Source organism: Rhipicephalus microplus, chromosome X, assembly GCF_043290135.1.
Source record: "Rhipicephalus microplus isolate Deutch F79 chromosome X, USDA_Rmic, whole genome shotgun sequence".
NCBI lineage: Eukaryota > Metazoa > Arthropoda > Arachnida > Ixodida > Ixodidae > Rhipicephalus > Rhipicephalus microplus.
The window spans coordinates 175,488,833-175,502,817 of NC_134710.1; the positions used below are offsets into that span (position 1 = coordinate 175,488,833).

Sequence of the window (13,985 nt, forward strand, 5' to 3'; positions counted from 1 at the left end):
TCGGCTACCCATCTCATCGCTTTATTCAATTAAAAAATAACTTGCCCAGTTTTTTTCTCTTCCAGTGAAAAAAAAAACTAGATAGAGCGAAATTGGTGAGTGCCACTTGAATGCTTGTTAAGTGTAGTGTTTCAATTTCCATGTGATACTCATGCGCCAGCCGAAAGACAGACTTACTCGCTGGTCTTCTCGAGCAGTTCCTGCGGCGGCTGCACGGGCTTTGCAGCCTCAGCTCCGCTGTGCGTGACGGCCACCACGTGCAGCTCGACCTCCGGGTTGGTGGTGCCCGCCTTGGGGTAGCGCAGCGGCAACAGCGCTGGATACTGTCCTTCGTACAGTGGAAACGTCATGGCGCTAACAGCGCTGTCGTTGAAGGTGGCGTAGCAGAGGCGGCTTCCCCCGGGCGACCACCAGAGCGCACTGCTCGAACCCAAAACCTCCTCCTCGTAGAGCCAGTCCGCTATGCCGTTGAACACGACACCTGGCGAGCCCGTGTCCGTGAGCCGCACGGGTGACGAGTCGCCCACACTCGGGATCAGGTACAGGTCGTTCTCGAATACGTACGTCTGGTAATAGGAGGGAAGAAACGGAGGCCCCCTTTAGGGAAGGGAGCTTGACAGCTGTTCTCGACTTGCGCTCTTGCCATTTAATGCTGGCTGCCACGCGATAAGCCTGACCCGCAGGTCGTGGGATCGAATCCCGGCTGCGGCGGCTGCATTTCCGATGGATGTGGAGATGCTGTAGGCCCGTGTGCTCAAATTTGGGTGCACGTTAAAGAACCCCAGGTGGTCGAAATTTTCGGAGCCCTCCAATATGCGGCATCTCTCATTATCATATGGCTGTATTGGGACGTTAAACCCCACAAATCAATCAATCAATGCCGCGCGATAAGCAGATAATTGGCGAAGCCACGATCAGTTAGTGACAGCACTTACGGAAAGAACTTGCGTGAATTCATGGCCGAGGTCCAAGCCCGTATTCACAACATACTTCTCTCACTTATGACTGCATGGTATTGCCCGTAGCAGTCGTGATGTTCTTGCTATCGTGCTGATCTACACAGTCGCTATAGCGATTACATGAACCCCTACGTTAGAGAGCTCTCTTCAATATGGACTCAGGATTTGGTATTCACGAAGCATCTCCTGCATTACACTGCATAACACATCTTCACATCTAAAGATGCACCAAACACTTCGTGTTTCTTAAGTAATTATTGGACCACTACGCTTACTCTATACAATACCTTGCGTATGCAAACAGCACGCACCTACGCACACGAAAGAACGAACGAACCAAACAACGGATTGCAACAGTAAGCGAAGTGTCATGCTTCGTGAACCACGACCAACAGGGTTCACGACGAAATGAGAACATTTCAGAGACAACGTGTTTGGAGACTTAAAAGGGGAGCCTGATATTTTGGATGAATGTATCAGTCGGCAAACGACAACAAATGCGCCAAACCGTTAACACAACGTTCATTGCACTGAGCTGCATGCGTTTATTTCGCGCGTTTGCATGGCAACAACACAACACCGACATGAAAGAAAACTAAAACGGGCCTATATATATATATATATATATATCCTTTCGTAAATTGTAGACGCAATATTATCGATGACGAGCAACGTGCAAAGCTGCCACAGTCTCCAGGAAAGTAAATATTTGTCATTTCGGACCAAATATTCTCGTTATAATGAAAGCCCCTTTGCACTAAAACGCACATAAAGGAACGGGCACCAGCGAACTGCGACAGAAAACTTGGAAAATGCGCCAAAGCACACCACATCGTTTTTAAGAACGAAGTGAAAAAAAACATTTAAAATGCTGTTCCGGAATCAAGACGAACCATTTAATTTTTACAGCATCCGCATTCACGCAGCGGCATTGGACTTATCTGTACGTACCAGCTGGTTTCCAGTTTGGCCCCAGGCAGCATATTGTAGTTCCTCCTGGTTCGAGCTGTGTTTCAGCGGGAACACCTCTCTGAAGAATACGTGAAAACAAAGAAAGTTCCGCCAATAATTTAACTAAGCCCGTCAGTGGAAAAAAAAAGTATACTGAGTAATTATTATCATAAACCCAGATTATCTGCTAGTCGCACGTAAGTTGGCGTTGCGTACCAACCAAGCTGTTAAACGGGTCACCGTCCCTGCAACGTCGGTAGTGAGACTGCATTTTGGTGAAGGCAAAAATGGCCGCGAGGCAGTGACCGCTTATGCTGTGAAGACCACCCCACCGCGGCGGTTTATAGTGGCTGAAATACTCGGCTGCTGACCCGCCGGTCGCGGGATCAAATCCCGGCTGCGGCGGCTGCATTCCCGATGGAGGCGGAAATGTTATAGGCCCGTGTGCTCAGATTTGGGTGCACGTTAAAGAACCCCAGGTGGTCAACACTTCCGGAGCCCTCCACTACGGCGTCTCTCGTAATCATGTGGTGGTTTTTGGACGTTAAACCTCACGTATTAATTAATTGCTGTGAAGATAGAAAGGTGCCGTAAATCAATTCTTATCAAACCAATCGACGCCATCCAGTACTGCATGTGAGTAGCGGCATATGAGGGAGGCGGTGGAGTGTGTGATTAGTTACTAAATTATCAGTTGCCAGAGCACGCAGCATGATCAGTTGTGCACTTTCAATATCTCCCCTCTCGATAAAGGCAGCACAAATAATAATAAATATCGCGAAACCTTGCTACCAGTAGACACACGTGCTTTTCAGCTTCTGCGAGGCTGTATATTTTTGGTAGAAGTGAAAGATGTATACTCTAGCAACTGAATCGGAGACATTACGACATCGTAAAAGTTATACTGAATCGTGCAGAAATTCACCTAACGCAGTGCATTGAGAATGCGCAATGTGGACTTCGAATACCACAAGAGAGCGGCTTTTCCTCTCATGTACTGTGTGGTTTCCTTTTAAAAGTGATCAACCGAATGATACACCTGCGTAGTTATCTTCAAATATGGTGAGTCGTTATCGTAATGGGAAGTAGATTCGCACGTCTTGAGGGGCTAGTCGGTTCACTTTATAGAGGGAAAAAATGCGCGAATAAAAGAAAAGACACCACAAAGAAGGAACACTTAAACAGCTCGAGCGCAAACTACCAACTTAGTAGTTTGTGCTCGACCTGCTTAAGTGTTCCTTCTTTGTGGTGTCTTTTCCTTATTAGCGCAATAAGTAAATTTTTTGCAACATGACTAATAGAGAAACTTAAAACATGAGGGAACATTTCACAAGCCAGGTAACATGCAATTTCGACAAAACACCTTGACTAAAATGAGCCCGCATGTGTTGTGTCTTTTGTTTTTGCCAGATGGCTCACCAATTCCCCCCCCCCCACCCCCCAACAACTTTCGTCAGAGTCTTCAGTGAGTGACGTAGCAGATATAACAATTCTAAGAGAACTTGTTGTTGGGCTAGTTGGTAGAGCATTCCAAAAAGTTAATTCCAGCGCGAAAACTTGACACGATCACTCACACACGCACACACCCATGCATCAAACACACAGCGCCCACTTCCAACTGATTTATTCATAGCTCGAAGGCTTCAATATATACAGGACACATTGTGCGCACACACACCAAAGAAGGCCAACAGCATACATTATCAAAAACGTACAGCTAATCAATGTCATAGCCTCAGAGCGATACACTGGAGTTCACTTGGTAATAACGAAATTGAAGGGGCGCTTACACAGTGATCTTTATTTTTTTCAATGAAAAAGGCCTCTAACACTTCACGTGCAGTTTTACTTGCGCTTCTGCCCAGAATCTTCGTCTTGGAAAATCGTGCGTCACAACCACACGAGATGGCATGCGCAACCAGGTGCGCATACTTGTCATCTCTTTTCGTTAATTTTTGGGCGCGTTCCCTTAATCGGTCATTAATACACCGTTCGGTTTGGCCAATGTTCACTTTGCACCTGTGTTTGGTGCATGGGTGTGTGCGTGTGTGAGTGATCGTGTCAAGTTTTCGCACTCGAATGAACTTTTCGAGATATAACAATGAAATGTTTTTGTCTTGTAGATGATGCAGCTACTGGCTGAGTAATGAAGTGGCCATACTCAATATTTTGGCTGGATCAGTAAATTGGTTTGTAGTCATATCATAGAGGAAAAGAATGTGAAGCTGCTTCAATATTTATTAAAGATTATTGATTATTAAGAGGAAGCATAGACATGTTCGCTGACGAATCGTTGCGGCATGTGTTTAACCCAAGAATATTCAATTTTTTAGTATAACCTCCTTGGTTTAACCTTGAAACAGTGAACCAAAGTAAAGCAATGCGATGTGACAGGACGTTTCTCTAAGACTGCATTGCAATGACATTTATGCTTGTATGTTTTTCCTTCGCTGATTAACTTTGAAAAGAATCATCTCGTGAAGAATCCTTCATGTTTCTCGATTGAGCTATTCTCGAATGATAGACATTGGTTCTAAAAATTCCTGAACGTCCACAAAACAAACAAGAAATGCAAAAAATAACATGAAAAATAACAATGAAATCGGTGCTTCCAGACGTTGCTTACCTGTTCGAAAAATCATAGATCTTGTACTTTGCGGTGAACGAATATCGGAACACCTAGAACAAAAAGAAAAAAAGAAAGGAGGGGAAGCACATAAAACAGTTGTTATGTTGCTAGGTAATAAAGAAAAATATATATAGTGCTACCATCAACTTCCTTCCTCACGCGTCATGCTTGTTTTTTCTTCTTCATTGAATATCAATATAATAACAAAATTTTTATGAAGAATCTTACTTGTGTGATGTGATTGAAGTTTCGAGGCTAAACGTAAAGGCCCAAGTGAACGGTTTCTGAAGAGTGATCTTCTGAGAGTGTTGTGATATACTGCGCAGTTTTGGGTAAGTTAAGCATGACAGAAAGGAAGAAATATTTTGACAAACATGCTGAGGAACGCACAGTACCTCTTATAAGAATAAACTGCAGTAAAAAGACACTGAAGTTACAATTTTATGCGTTTTAAATAGAAATCTTGCTTGTTATACACGTGTATGTGACCCAAACTTACTTGTTGAGATTTGACTTGGAAAATGCGAATATTAGCTTATATTTACAAAACTTCCTCTACATTTGCTGACTGATCCTGAGGTCCCTTTAGACTTCTTATATCAGCCGGGTTTCCTCCGAGCAGTTACTAATGTGAGAGAGAGAGCAGCATTGTATGCACTTGACTCCGCACATTAGGTACGCGCGTAGCATCTTGTAAACTTTAATTTTATACGAAATTGTATGAGAACCTACGTAAGTAATCATAATAAAAGACTGACTCCCGTGTAAAAAATTTGCATTCACTACCTTACTGTAAAAACAATCACGCTATGTCTGGCTGAGCAATTCTGAGCATGCAATGCTGCACCTGAGGCGTAGTGACATTGTAGCAGCCCACAGTTACATTCTACGACAATACCCCACCAGGAACCGCCAGGGCTCAACTTCCTTGAAAGCGCTCATCTACAGTTTGTTTTCAGTACAGTCGCAGTTGGTTGGCACACTTTTTTCTTCTTCGGTCAACAGTAGTTGTTATTTAGTGCAAAGTCGAGCCGGAGACATGCTTGACTTAAGTGAGTATCGAGTGGGCATTCTAGATGAAGAAAAATGGTACACCAGCTATATAATCCACTTACGGGCACAACGTCGTGGACAAGTAGCAAGAAGTTGAGATCAGGCGACATATAATACTTGCGCACGTCATATTGTCGCTGAAAACAGAAAGGAAACCAATTAGGACAATGTAAAGGCACTCAGTAATTGTTCTATACAGGGTGTCCCACGTAACTTTAGCCAGAGTTTAAAAATATGCCGGAACACGTAATTACGACGCGACCAAATGCATGTTGCTCACCGTAGCCTGGAGTTAGTCAGACTATTTTTTGTGTTCTCAAATATTGTTCGAATAGATCTGTTCAATTACTAACTTTTGAAGGAACGAAGATGGATAAAAATTTCAATGAGAAAGTTATAGATCGGTTTGCAAAACGCCCAAATAGATAGCTTTGAACTTTGTATCTGTTAAGTATTAGTGTTTTTCTGCTCATTACAAATGCCCGCGAAATACAAAAAAAAGTACTACGTGACGAACCCGCTCGCGCGTCTGTGCGCACGATGATTCTAGTGCTCCCTAACGTTCCGCGTACGAACGACACACTTCCCTCACACCGGTTCATGACAGCGATAAGCAGTCACAGCGGTTATTGTTTTTGTGGCCAATAGCAAAACGTGTTCATCGTGAAGCCACCACCATCGTCGCGGCCCTGCCGAGACAGCACAATGGGGCAAATGCTATGGTCGTTCGTACGCGGAACGTTAGGGAGCACTAGAATCATTGTGCGCACTGGCGCACGAGCGAGTTTGTCATGTGGTATTTTTTGTATTTCACGGGCATTTTTAATTATTAGAAAAACTAATACCTAACAGATATAAAGTTCAAAACTGTCTAATCGGACGTTTTGCAAACCGATCTACAGCCTTCTCATAGAATTTTTACGTATGTTCCTTTCTTGAAAAGTTAGTTAATTAAACATATCTAATTAAACAATATTCGTGAACACCAAAAACAGTCTGACTGACGCCAGGCAACGGTGAGCAACATGCGTTTGGCCGCGACGTAATCACGTGTTCCAACATATTTTTAAACTCTGGCTAAAGTTACGTGGGACACCCTGTATATAGAGCTGTTCAACACACGGTAACAAATTCAGGTCCTGGAAAAAATAAAGAAAATAGTATGATGTCCTCGTTCCGGTGATTATTCAAGCCATCCAAGGGCGTGTTTTGTTCGCGAGGAGGTCGACTTTGCTCAGCTGAGCCGAGCGCCCGCCGTGTCCTGGAAGGTTTCGGCAGCGTCAATGTTTTACAATGCCTGCGCGCCTAACAGCGGCTGTGTAAATACATCAAAGCTTTCGCGCGCCATCCCCGTAGGCCTTGCCGACCCATAAAGCGTGCCTCACGCGTACAACTCTGCTTTCTGGTCGCGTTTCTCATCACCGTAGCGGCGGGGAAAGCGAATCCCTGGGGCTAGCTGGGCGCCCGCTTAGGTGCTTTAACTCCTTGGTCACTCGCAAAGGGCCTGCCCGCTTGGCCGCGTCTCGTTAAGATGTGGTGCGCATTTGTTCGGCATCCAACGACGCCGTTATAGAGCGGACAAAGTTCGGAGTGGGATGGCCTAATGTGTTCGCCAGTGTCGTGAGCACCGCGGCGCTGTAAACGTTTACGGCTACAGCGAGGGGCGGCCAGAAGAGTGAAAGAACGGCATGAGACCACTGGAATGACCGGGAAGCAGCCAGGGTCACAGCTCTCACTGGAAAGTGCAGTGCCAAACAAAAGGAAGGAGCGCTTCACGACGATCGACTGACCCACGAAAGCTTTCCACGCTGGCATCTTACGTGTGCCGCCACGTCACGCAGAAAATCAAAACAGTCGATCACGAAAGAGAAAAGTTTTAGCAACGAGTAAACTTAATGTTTATAATGTACGTCGGCTCAAAGCCTCAGCGAAGAACCCAAATACGCGTTCGAGCAAAATTTACTCAGCACATCATCCGCCCAGAGACCACTCCTCCCGTGCACGTATCCCGTGTACTTCCCGTGTTCCGCTATTCTTAATGGAGCCTTAGTGATTCAACGAACTTCTGGCTATTCGGCCTCATTTTCACAAACCTTCATATTGAGCCTGCCTCGCCGAGCATCGATTATTTTTTTCTGTATTTTGTAAACTTGAACGAAACTGAGAAACGACGGGAACACACTAGTGTTCCGAAAAGGGGTCGCCTATCGGAGGCTCGTACACTTCCTCACACGCCAAGTTTTAGCGATGGCAGAAAAGAGACGGGCCCTGCGTTAGCAGGATCAGCATGTTACATTTGGTGTTGCAAAATGTCGTGCTAGTTTCTATTTTTTAATTTTTTAATATTTTTCACCTTTAGCTACTGAGTACGTTTCTTTGGATTATAAGCGACCTTACAGAAAAAAAAAAGAGGTCATAAGTCAGCTAGGACGCTTCAGAACTCTGCAACTGGTACTAAAATACGAGGGTAAAATTTCCAGCCACTGTAGCTCCAATAGGGAGTTTCTCCACTTGATGTAGTTTCTTGATGCAGTTGTAGTTTCTGGCTGTATGATGAATGCTGCTTTTCTGTCTGTATATATTAGCGTGAAGCATCAGAGGTCACGTCCCCACATTACAACAAAACTGTACCTCCTCCCCCCCCCCCCTCAAGATATATTTTCTTACTACTCAAGAAGATTTCCGGCACAAAGCTATGCAACCAAGTGAGGTGAGACTCTTGATTACTTTCTTCCGTAGCAATGTGAATCAAGCGCGTCGCAACGGCAAAAATTTCCTTCTTTCCTTCGAGTCAACTATACGTCACTTTCAACGGGAACAGTAACTCCCCGCATATGTCATCCTAAATGGGAGAAGAACAGTGGTCGCTCACGAATGTAGTGTTGTGCAGCAGCGTCCTCTTCTCCTTGTTCTGAGCGTTGTACAGCACCAGCGCGCCGTCTGTGTCCCGGTACACAAACTCGGTGTCTAGGCGAAAAGAAACAAAAAAAAAAAAAACGTTATGCTTCGCACAGAGTCAGAGAGGTGCATAAAGCGCAACGGCGCATTTTAGCGGATCGCGTTTCAGAGCCACAACGCATTTAAGATAAGATAAATCACGAATAACTGCCATGTGACCCAGCCGCTGGATCTTCCCAGAACCCGTTGCTGTTGTCGAAAGTAGAACTTTTAGTTAGTTTCTGCTGTCACGTCCACAATTTCATCTAAACGTCGTCACGTGCACTCAATCGAAGACTTGGGAGTGTGCTATTTTGTATCTAATAAACTTGAAACTAAGAAATAAGAAAAACCGGTTAACCAAATGGACAGCCACGCACAACTATAGCAACTTGCCACTCAATTTCCTTTGAAACGACGCAATTAATCGGTGGAGAAAAAGAAACAGTATGTGAACATATTGAGGTAAATGTATCTAATACCACATTTTAGCTTCGTTTATACCCGTGTTAAATATTAAAGGTTTTTCGAATTTCCCGCATCCAGTTTGAGAAAATAAGACAACGAGAAGCATATTTTTTCACGTACTGGGCTCATGCAGATGCTGATAAAAGTGAGTTAGTGAAAAAAAAAAATTGGTCTGAACTTTTGGCGCTTGTTCATTCTATCGTACTTGTTTTTTGTGTTCACTTACGGTTTACTAGTTATAAAACGTAATTAGACGTAAAACAATTGCAATAATTCAGGCATTTTTATTACGAATCACATGGGCACACTGCTTGTGGAAAAGGGAAGGCTTATTACAAATGAGGAAATATCGAAAACATTTAAAAGAAACCAAAGCATTGCTTATTACATCAGTGCTACATAATTTGCCTAATTAATACGTAAATCAAGTGCTTATTTCGTCATTCGTCATTTTAGTGGTTCGTGACATCGTCGTTCATGACTTCGTACTCTGAAACTATCTCTTATCATGTAAAGCCGTGGCCAAGTCTGCAGGTGTAGAGCACGCGAGGAGCCGGTTTTTGCTGTGTGGGGCGAAACCTTGAGGCAGTATCGGGCTCTGACTTGGTCAGCCTGACAACAAGGCCACGCATGATCGTGATAGACCACTTCAGAGCCAGAAACTTCCCTAAGGTTTTGCCCTGCACCGCAAAAACCGGCTGCTCGCGTGCTCTACACAGATGTGGCCACGGCTGTGCCCACAGCAACCACCACGCGTACGTGGCGAAATTTTGCTATCTGGCAAAATGACCGGCAACTAATCGTTCGACCATCACAATGTAGCGAACGAGTCTTATGCCATTATGCAGACCATGGCTGAAGCTATTCAACAGCTTCCAACATGCTTGAATTTCGAAACGTTTTAAGCGCTTTGCCCGAAGTCAGAATGAAGCGACTGAGCGTCGCATCTGCTGGGGACGAAGCAGATGCGGCACGATCACAGCGTTGACGTATTTCTAAAGTCACACACACAGCCTGCATCGAGAATCGAAAGAGAACTCGAGGCATCACATCTTAATAAGCCTGGCTCACTAATGATCGATCATAGATGGCAACTACGCAGTTATGAAGGTAAATGGAGAAAACGAAACTATACTGCTTGTCACAGTTTGACCACAGTTGATATGGTCATCATAAACAGTGACCTCGCAAATCGCAATCATCCAGTAAAATTGCAAACAAAACGGGTCCACTGCTCCCTCTGAACCATTGGTCGCCGACAACACGATTGTAGTATTATTATGGATAGCAACCGCGCCTTTCTGAAGGCCTGGGGCCATTTAAGTTGTTCGCGGATGCCTTTTTTGCTCCTTTGAGTGGCACATTTGTGGAAATTAATGCTCGCCGAGCTTCGTGGATTGTCCAAATGATCAAACTTTCCATATTCATTTTCATCATCAACATCAGCCTGACTGCACCCACTGCAGGACAAAGCCTCTCTCATGTTTCGCCAGTCGACTCGAGCCTGTGCTTGCTGCTGTCACTTCATACCCGCAAACTTCGTAATCTCATCTGTCTACCAAGCTTTCTGCCCCACCTCACCCGCTTGCCTCGAATCCAGTCTGTGATCTTCAATGGCCATCGGTTATCTTGCCTTCGCGCTACGTGCCCTGCCCATGACCGTTTCTTCTGGATCTCGGATATGATGTCCATAAACCCGGTTTGTTCCCTGATGCACTCTGCTATCTTCTTGTCTCTTAAGGTTACAGCTATCATTTTTCTTTCCATTGCTCGCTGGGTCGTCCTTAATTTAAGCTGAACGCTCTTTGTAAGTTTCCAGGTTTCGGCTCCGCATGTCAGTACCGGCAAAACGCAGCAGTTATACATATTCCTCCTGAGACCTACCTTTCTACTCTCCTTGCCTAATTCAGTAATCTTGAATTGCAATTTACTCCTTGAATTAGTCAGCAATGTAATGTCATCGGCGAAGCGCAGGTTAGTAAGGTACTCACTATTAACTCGTATCCCACACTCTTCCCATTTTAGGCCTCTGGAAATCTCCTGTAAGCATGAGGTAAAAAGGATTGGGGATATCGTATCCCCTTGTCTTACACCCGTCTTTATTGGTATTCTGCCGTCTTCTTTCGGAGCACTATGGCGGCAATAGATCCGCTGTAGATTTCTTGCAGGATGTTTGTATACGCTTTGTCGACACCCTGATTCCGCAGTGTCTGCGTGACTGCTGATATCTCTACTGAATCAAATGTCGTCTTGTACTCTAAAGACTATGTATAGTAGTTGGGGGTATTTTGTGCATTTCTCTATCTTCTGATTGATAGTATTAGCATGGTCGACTGTTGAGTAGCTTGTACGAAATCCTGCTTGATACTTCGATTGATTGAATTCGAATGTCTTAATTTTGTTAGAAATTACATTTGTAAATAGCTTGTATACGACGGAAAGAAAGCTAATCAGCCTGTAATTCTTCTAGTCCTTGTCGTCCCCCTATTTATGAATTAAGATGATGTTAGCATTCTTCCAGGATACTGGTACCTTTCCCGTCTGGAGACACTTCTTAAACAGGGTAGCCAGTTTTTCTAACACAATCTGTCCTCCATCTTCTACTGCGGCAGATCTGACGTTACCAGATCCTCACTAGCCACTTTGCATCTTTGCATTCCTTCTAAGGCTTTCCTGGTTTCCTCTGTTGTTACTGTTGGTTGTAATCTGGGTTACTGCTAGTTCTTACATTATGGTCACGGTTGTCCCGGCTACTCTTCAGATATCTTCAAAACTTCTTCGCTACTTTAATTATGTTTTCCATATTTGTAGTTACTTTTCCTTCCTTGCCCCTTAGTGCCTACATCTGGTTTTTGCCTATCCCAAGTTTCCTCTTCACCGCTTTGACGCTCCCTCCGTTTTTCAGAGCATGTTCATTTCTTTCCATGTTATGCCTTTTACATCGGATACCTTACGCTTAATAATCAACTTCGAAAGCTCTGCCAGTTCTATTTTGTCTGTTGTACTTGCTACTTTCATGCTTTGACGCTTCTTAATGAGATTCTTGGTTTCCTGGGAAAGCTTGCCAGTGTCCTGTCTAACTACCGTACCTCCAACTTCCACTGCACACTCTGTAATGATACTCGTCAGATTATCATTCACCGCGTCAATGCCAAGACTGGTTTACTCGGTAAGAGCCGAGTATCTGTTATGAAACGAGACTCCAAATTCCCGTATTTGCCCTCTCAGCGCTAGCTTATTGATTGGCTTTTTTCGTGTCAGTTTTTGTCGTTCCTTCAACAAGTCTAGGCGAATTCGAGACCTTACCATTATATGGTCGCTGCACCGTACCTTGCCAACCACTTCCACATTCTGTACGATGCCTGGGTCTGCACTCAGTATAAACTCGATTTCGTTGCTACTTTCCCCATTAGAGCTCCTCCCTGTCCATTTACGGTTCACTCGTATTCGGTAAAGCGTATTCAAGATCCGTAAACTATTGCGTTCTGCGAATCGTACAAGTAACTCCCCTCTGGGACTTCTAGTACGGATGCCTTAATTCTCTACTGAATGGTCTCCAGCCAGCTTCTTCCCAACCTTGGCACTGAAGTCGCCAATCAGTATAGTTTATATGCTGTGTTTTTAGCTTACTCATGGCCGATTCCACGCCTTCATAGGAGCTATTAAACAATACGTCATCATGGCGAGATGTAGGCGCGTAGGCCTGTACCCCCTTCATCTTGTATATCTTACAATGTTTAAGTACAATACCTGCCCCCTTTCGTTAATGCTATAGTATTCCTCTATGTTACCAGCTATAGTTTTGTGGATAAGAAGCTCCAACCCCCGTTCTCTTCTGTCAGCCAAGTGACAATAGCAAGGATGCTAAGCATCTCTGGGTCCGGACAGGCCACGATTGGAACATAAACTTGGCAACGTTTAACGCTATAACCTTATCCAGGGAGGCAAGTCTAGCTGCGCTGTTCGAGGAACTAGCGGCTGTTAAATGAGATGTAGTAGGACTAAGTGAAGCAACGTGGGCAGATGAAGCCTATACAGTGCTACAGAACGGGCCGACTTCCATATTAACGGGGGTCAAATTAACAAGCGCACGCGCATGCGCTTACAAGCATGACTTCATATGTCTTCCGATGTTGCGCCAGTGAGGCAGATGAAGAAGGATCATTAAGAAAATGGGCCTCCTATCACCTGAACGACTACCACTCCGCGATTTCTTTCGTTCCTTCGGCCGCAGCAGAAAAAGAGAAAATGGCCGCTTCAATATCTTCTTTCTGGCTAACGATACAGTATCCCGGCGAATGGGAATAAATAGAGAGCGGTGAAGACAGCGTCGGATTACGCATTTCGTAAGACAGCGAGCCGATGCCGAGTCCACAAACACCGCAAGTATATGCGAGCATAAAGGAATATTCATTCAAATCTTCCTCAAGTATGCTGCACTGTCGCAGATGAGAAAAAAAAATTCAATCTATTCACAGCTTTCATGTAAAAAAACTCTTATTATAAAGAGAAGGAGTGAGAGAAAGAAGTAGGGGCGTTTCGCCAAGCTCGCCTTCACGTTCCGATTTTCGTTTTCGTTCCACTTGGAAATATGGACTCCCGAGTAGGGTTTTATTGAGCTCCAGAGATCACACTGCAGTGAAAAAAAAAGAAACTGGCACGAGTGAAAAAAAAAACGAAGAAGAAGAAGAAGAAAAAGAAGAAGAAAAAGAAGAAGAAAAAGAAGAAGAAGAGAAGCCGGCCGAAATACGAGCGAGCGAGCTTTCACGGACGCACAAGCACGAACGCTCGTACTGGGATTGATATTCATATTTCACACGGATCACAAAATTGCAATAAAAAAAGATTTTGCTCGAAGCACGTAAATACTGCCGACAATCACTATCGCCCATATAGTTTTCCTCCAGCTTTAATATGACGAGTTTTTTTTTTTGTTCCTACAGGCAAAAAAAAAAAGAAAAACTGATGTCTCGCTCTCTGTACGAGAG

General features: G+C 44.4%; 1 protein-coding gene across 15 annotated transcripts in view; it reads right to left on the reverse strand.

Moving 5' to 3' along the window:
- Nucleotides 1-13,985, reverse strand: part of LOC119177204 (dipeptidyl peptidase 4) — a 522,011-nt gene that overhangs the window by 36,658 nt on the left and 471,368 nt on the right. For all 15 annotated transcript variants that reach the window (XM_075878254.1, XM_075878252.1, XM_075878255.1 and 12 more), the window contains 5 exons: nt 8,465-8,559; nt 5,655-5,729; nt 4,537-4,589; nt 1,911-1,989; nt 178-566 (listed from right to left, as the gene is read on the reverse strand). In XM_075878254.1, coding sequence (XP_075734369.1) covers nt 178-566; nt 1,911-1,989; nt 4,537-4,589; nt 5,655-5,729; nt 8,465-8,559 — 691 coding nt within the window. The remainder of the gene's footprint in view (nt 1-177; nt 567-1,910; nt 1,990-4,536; nt 4,590-5,654; nt 5,730-8,464; nt 8,560-13,985) is intronic.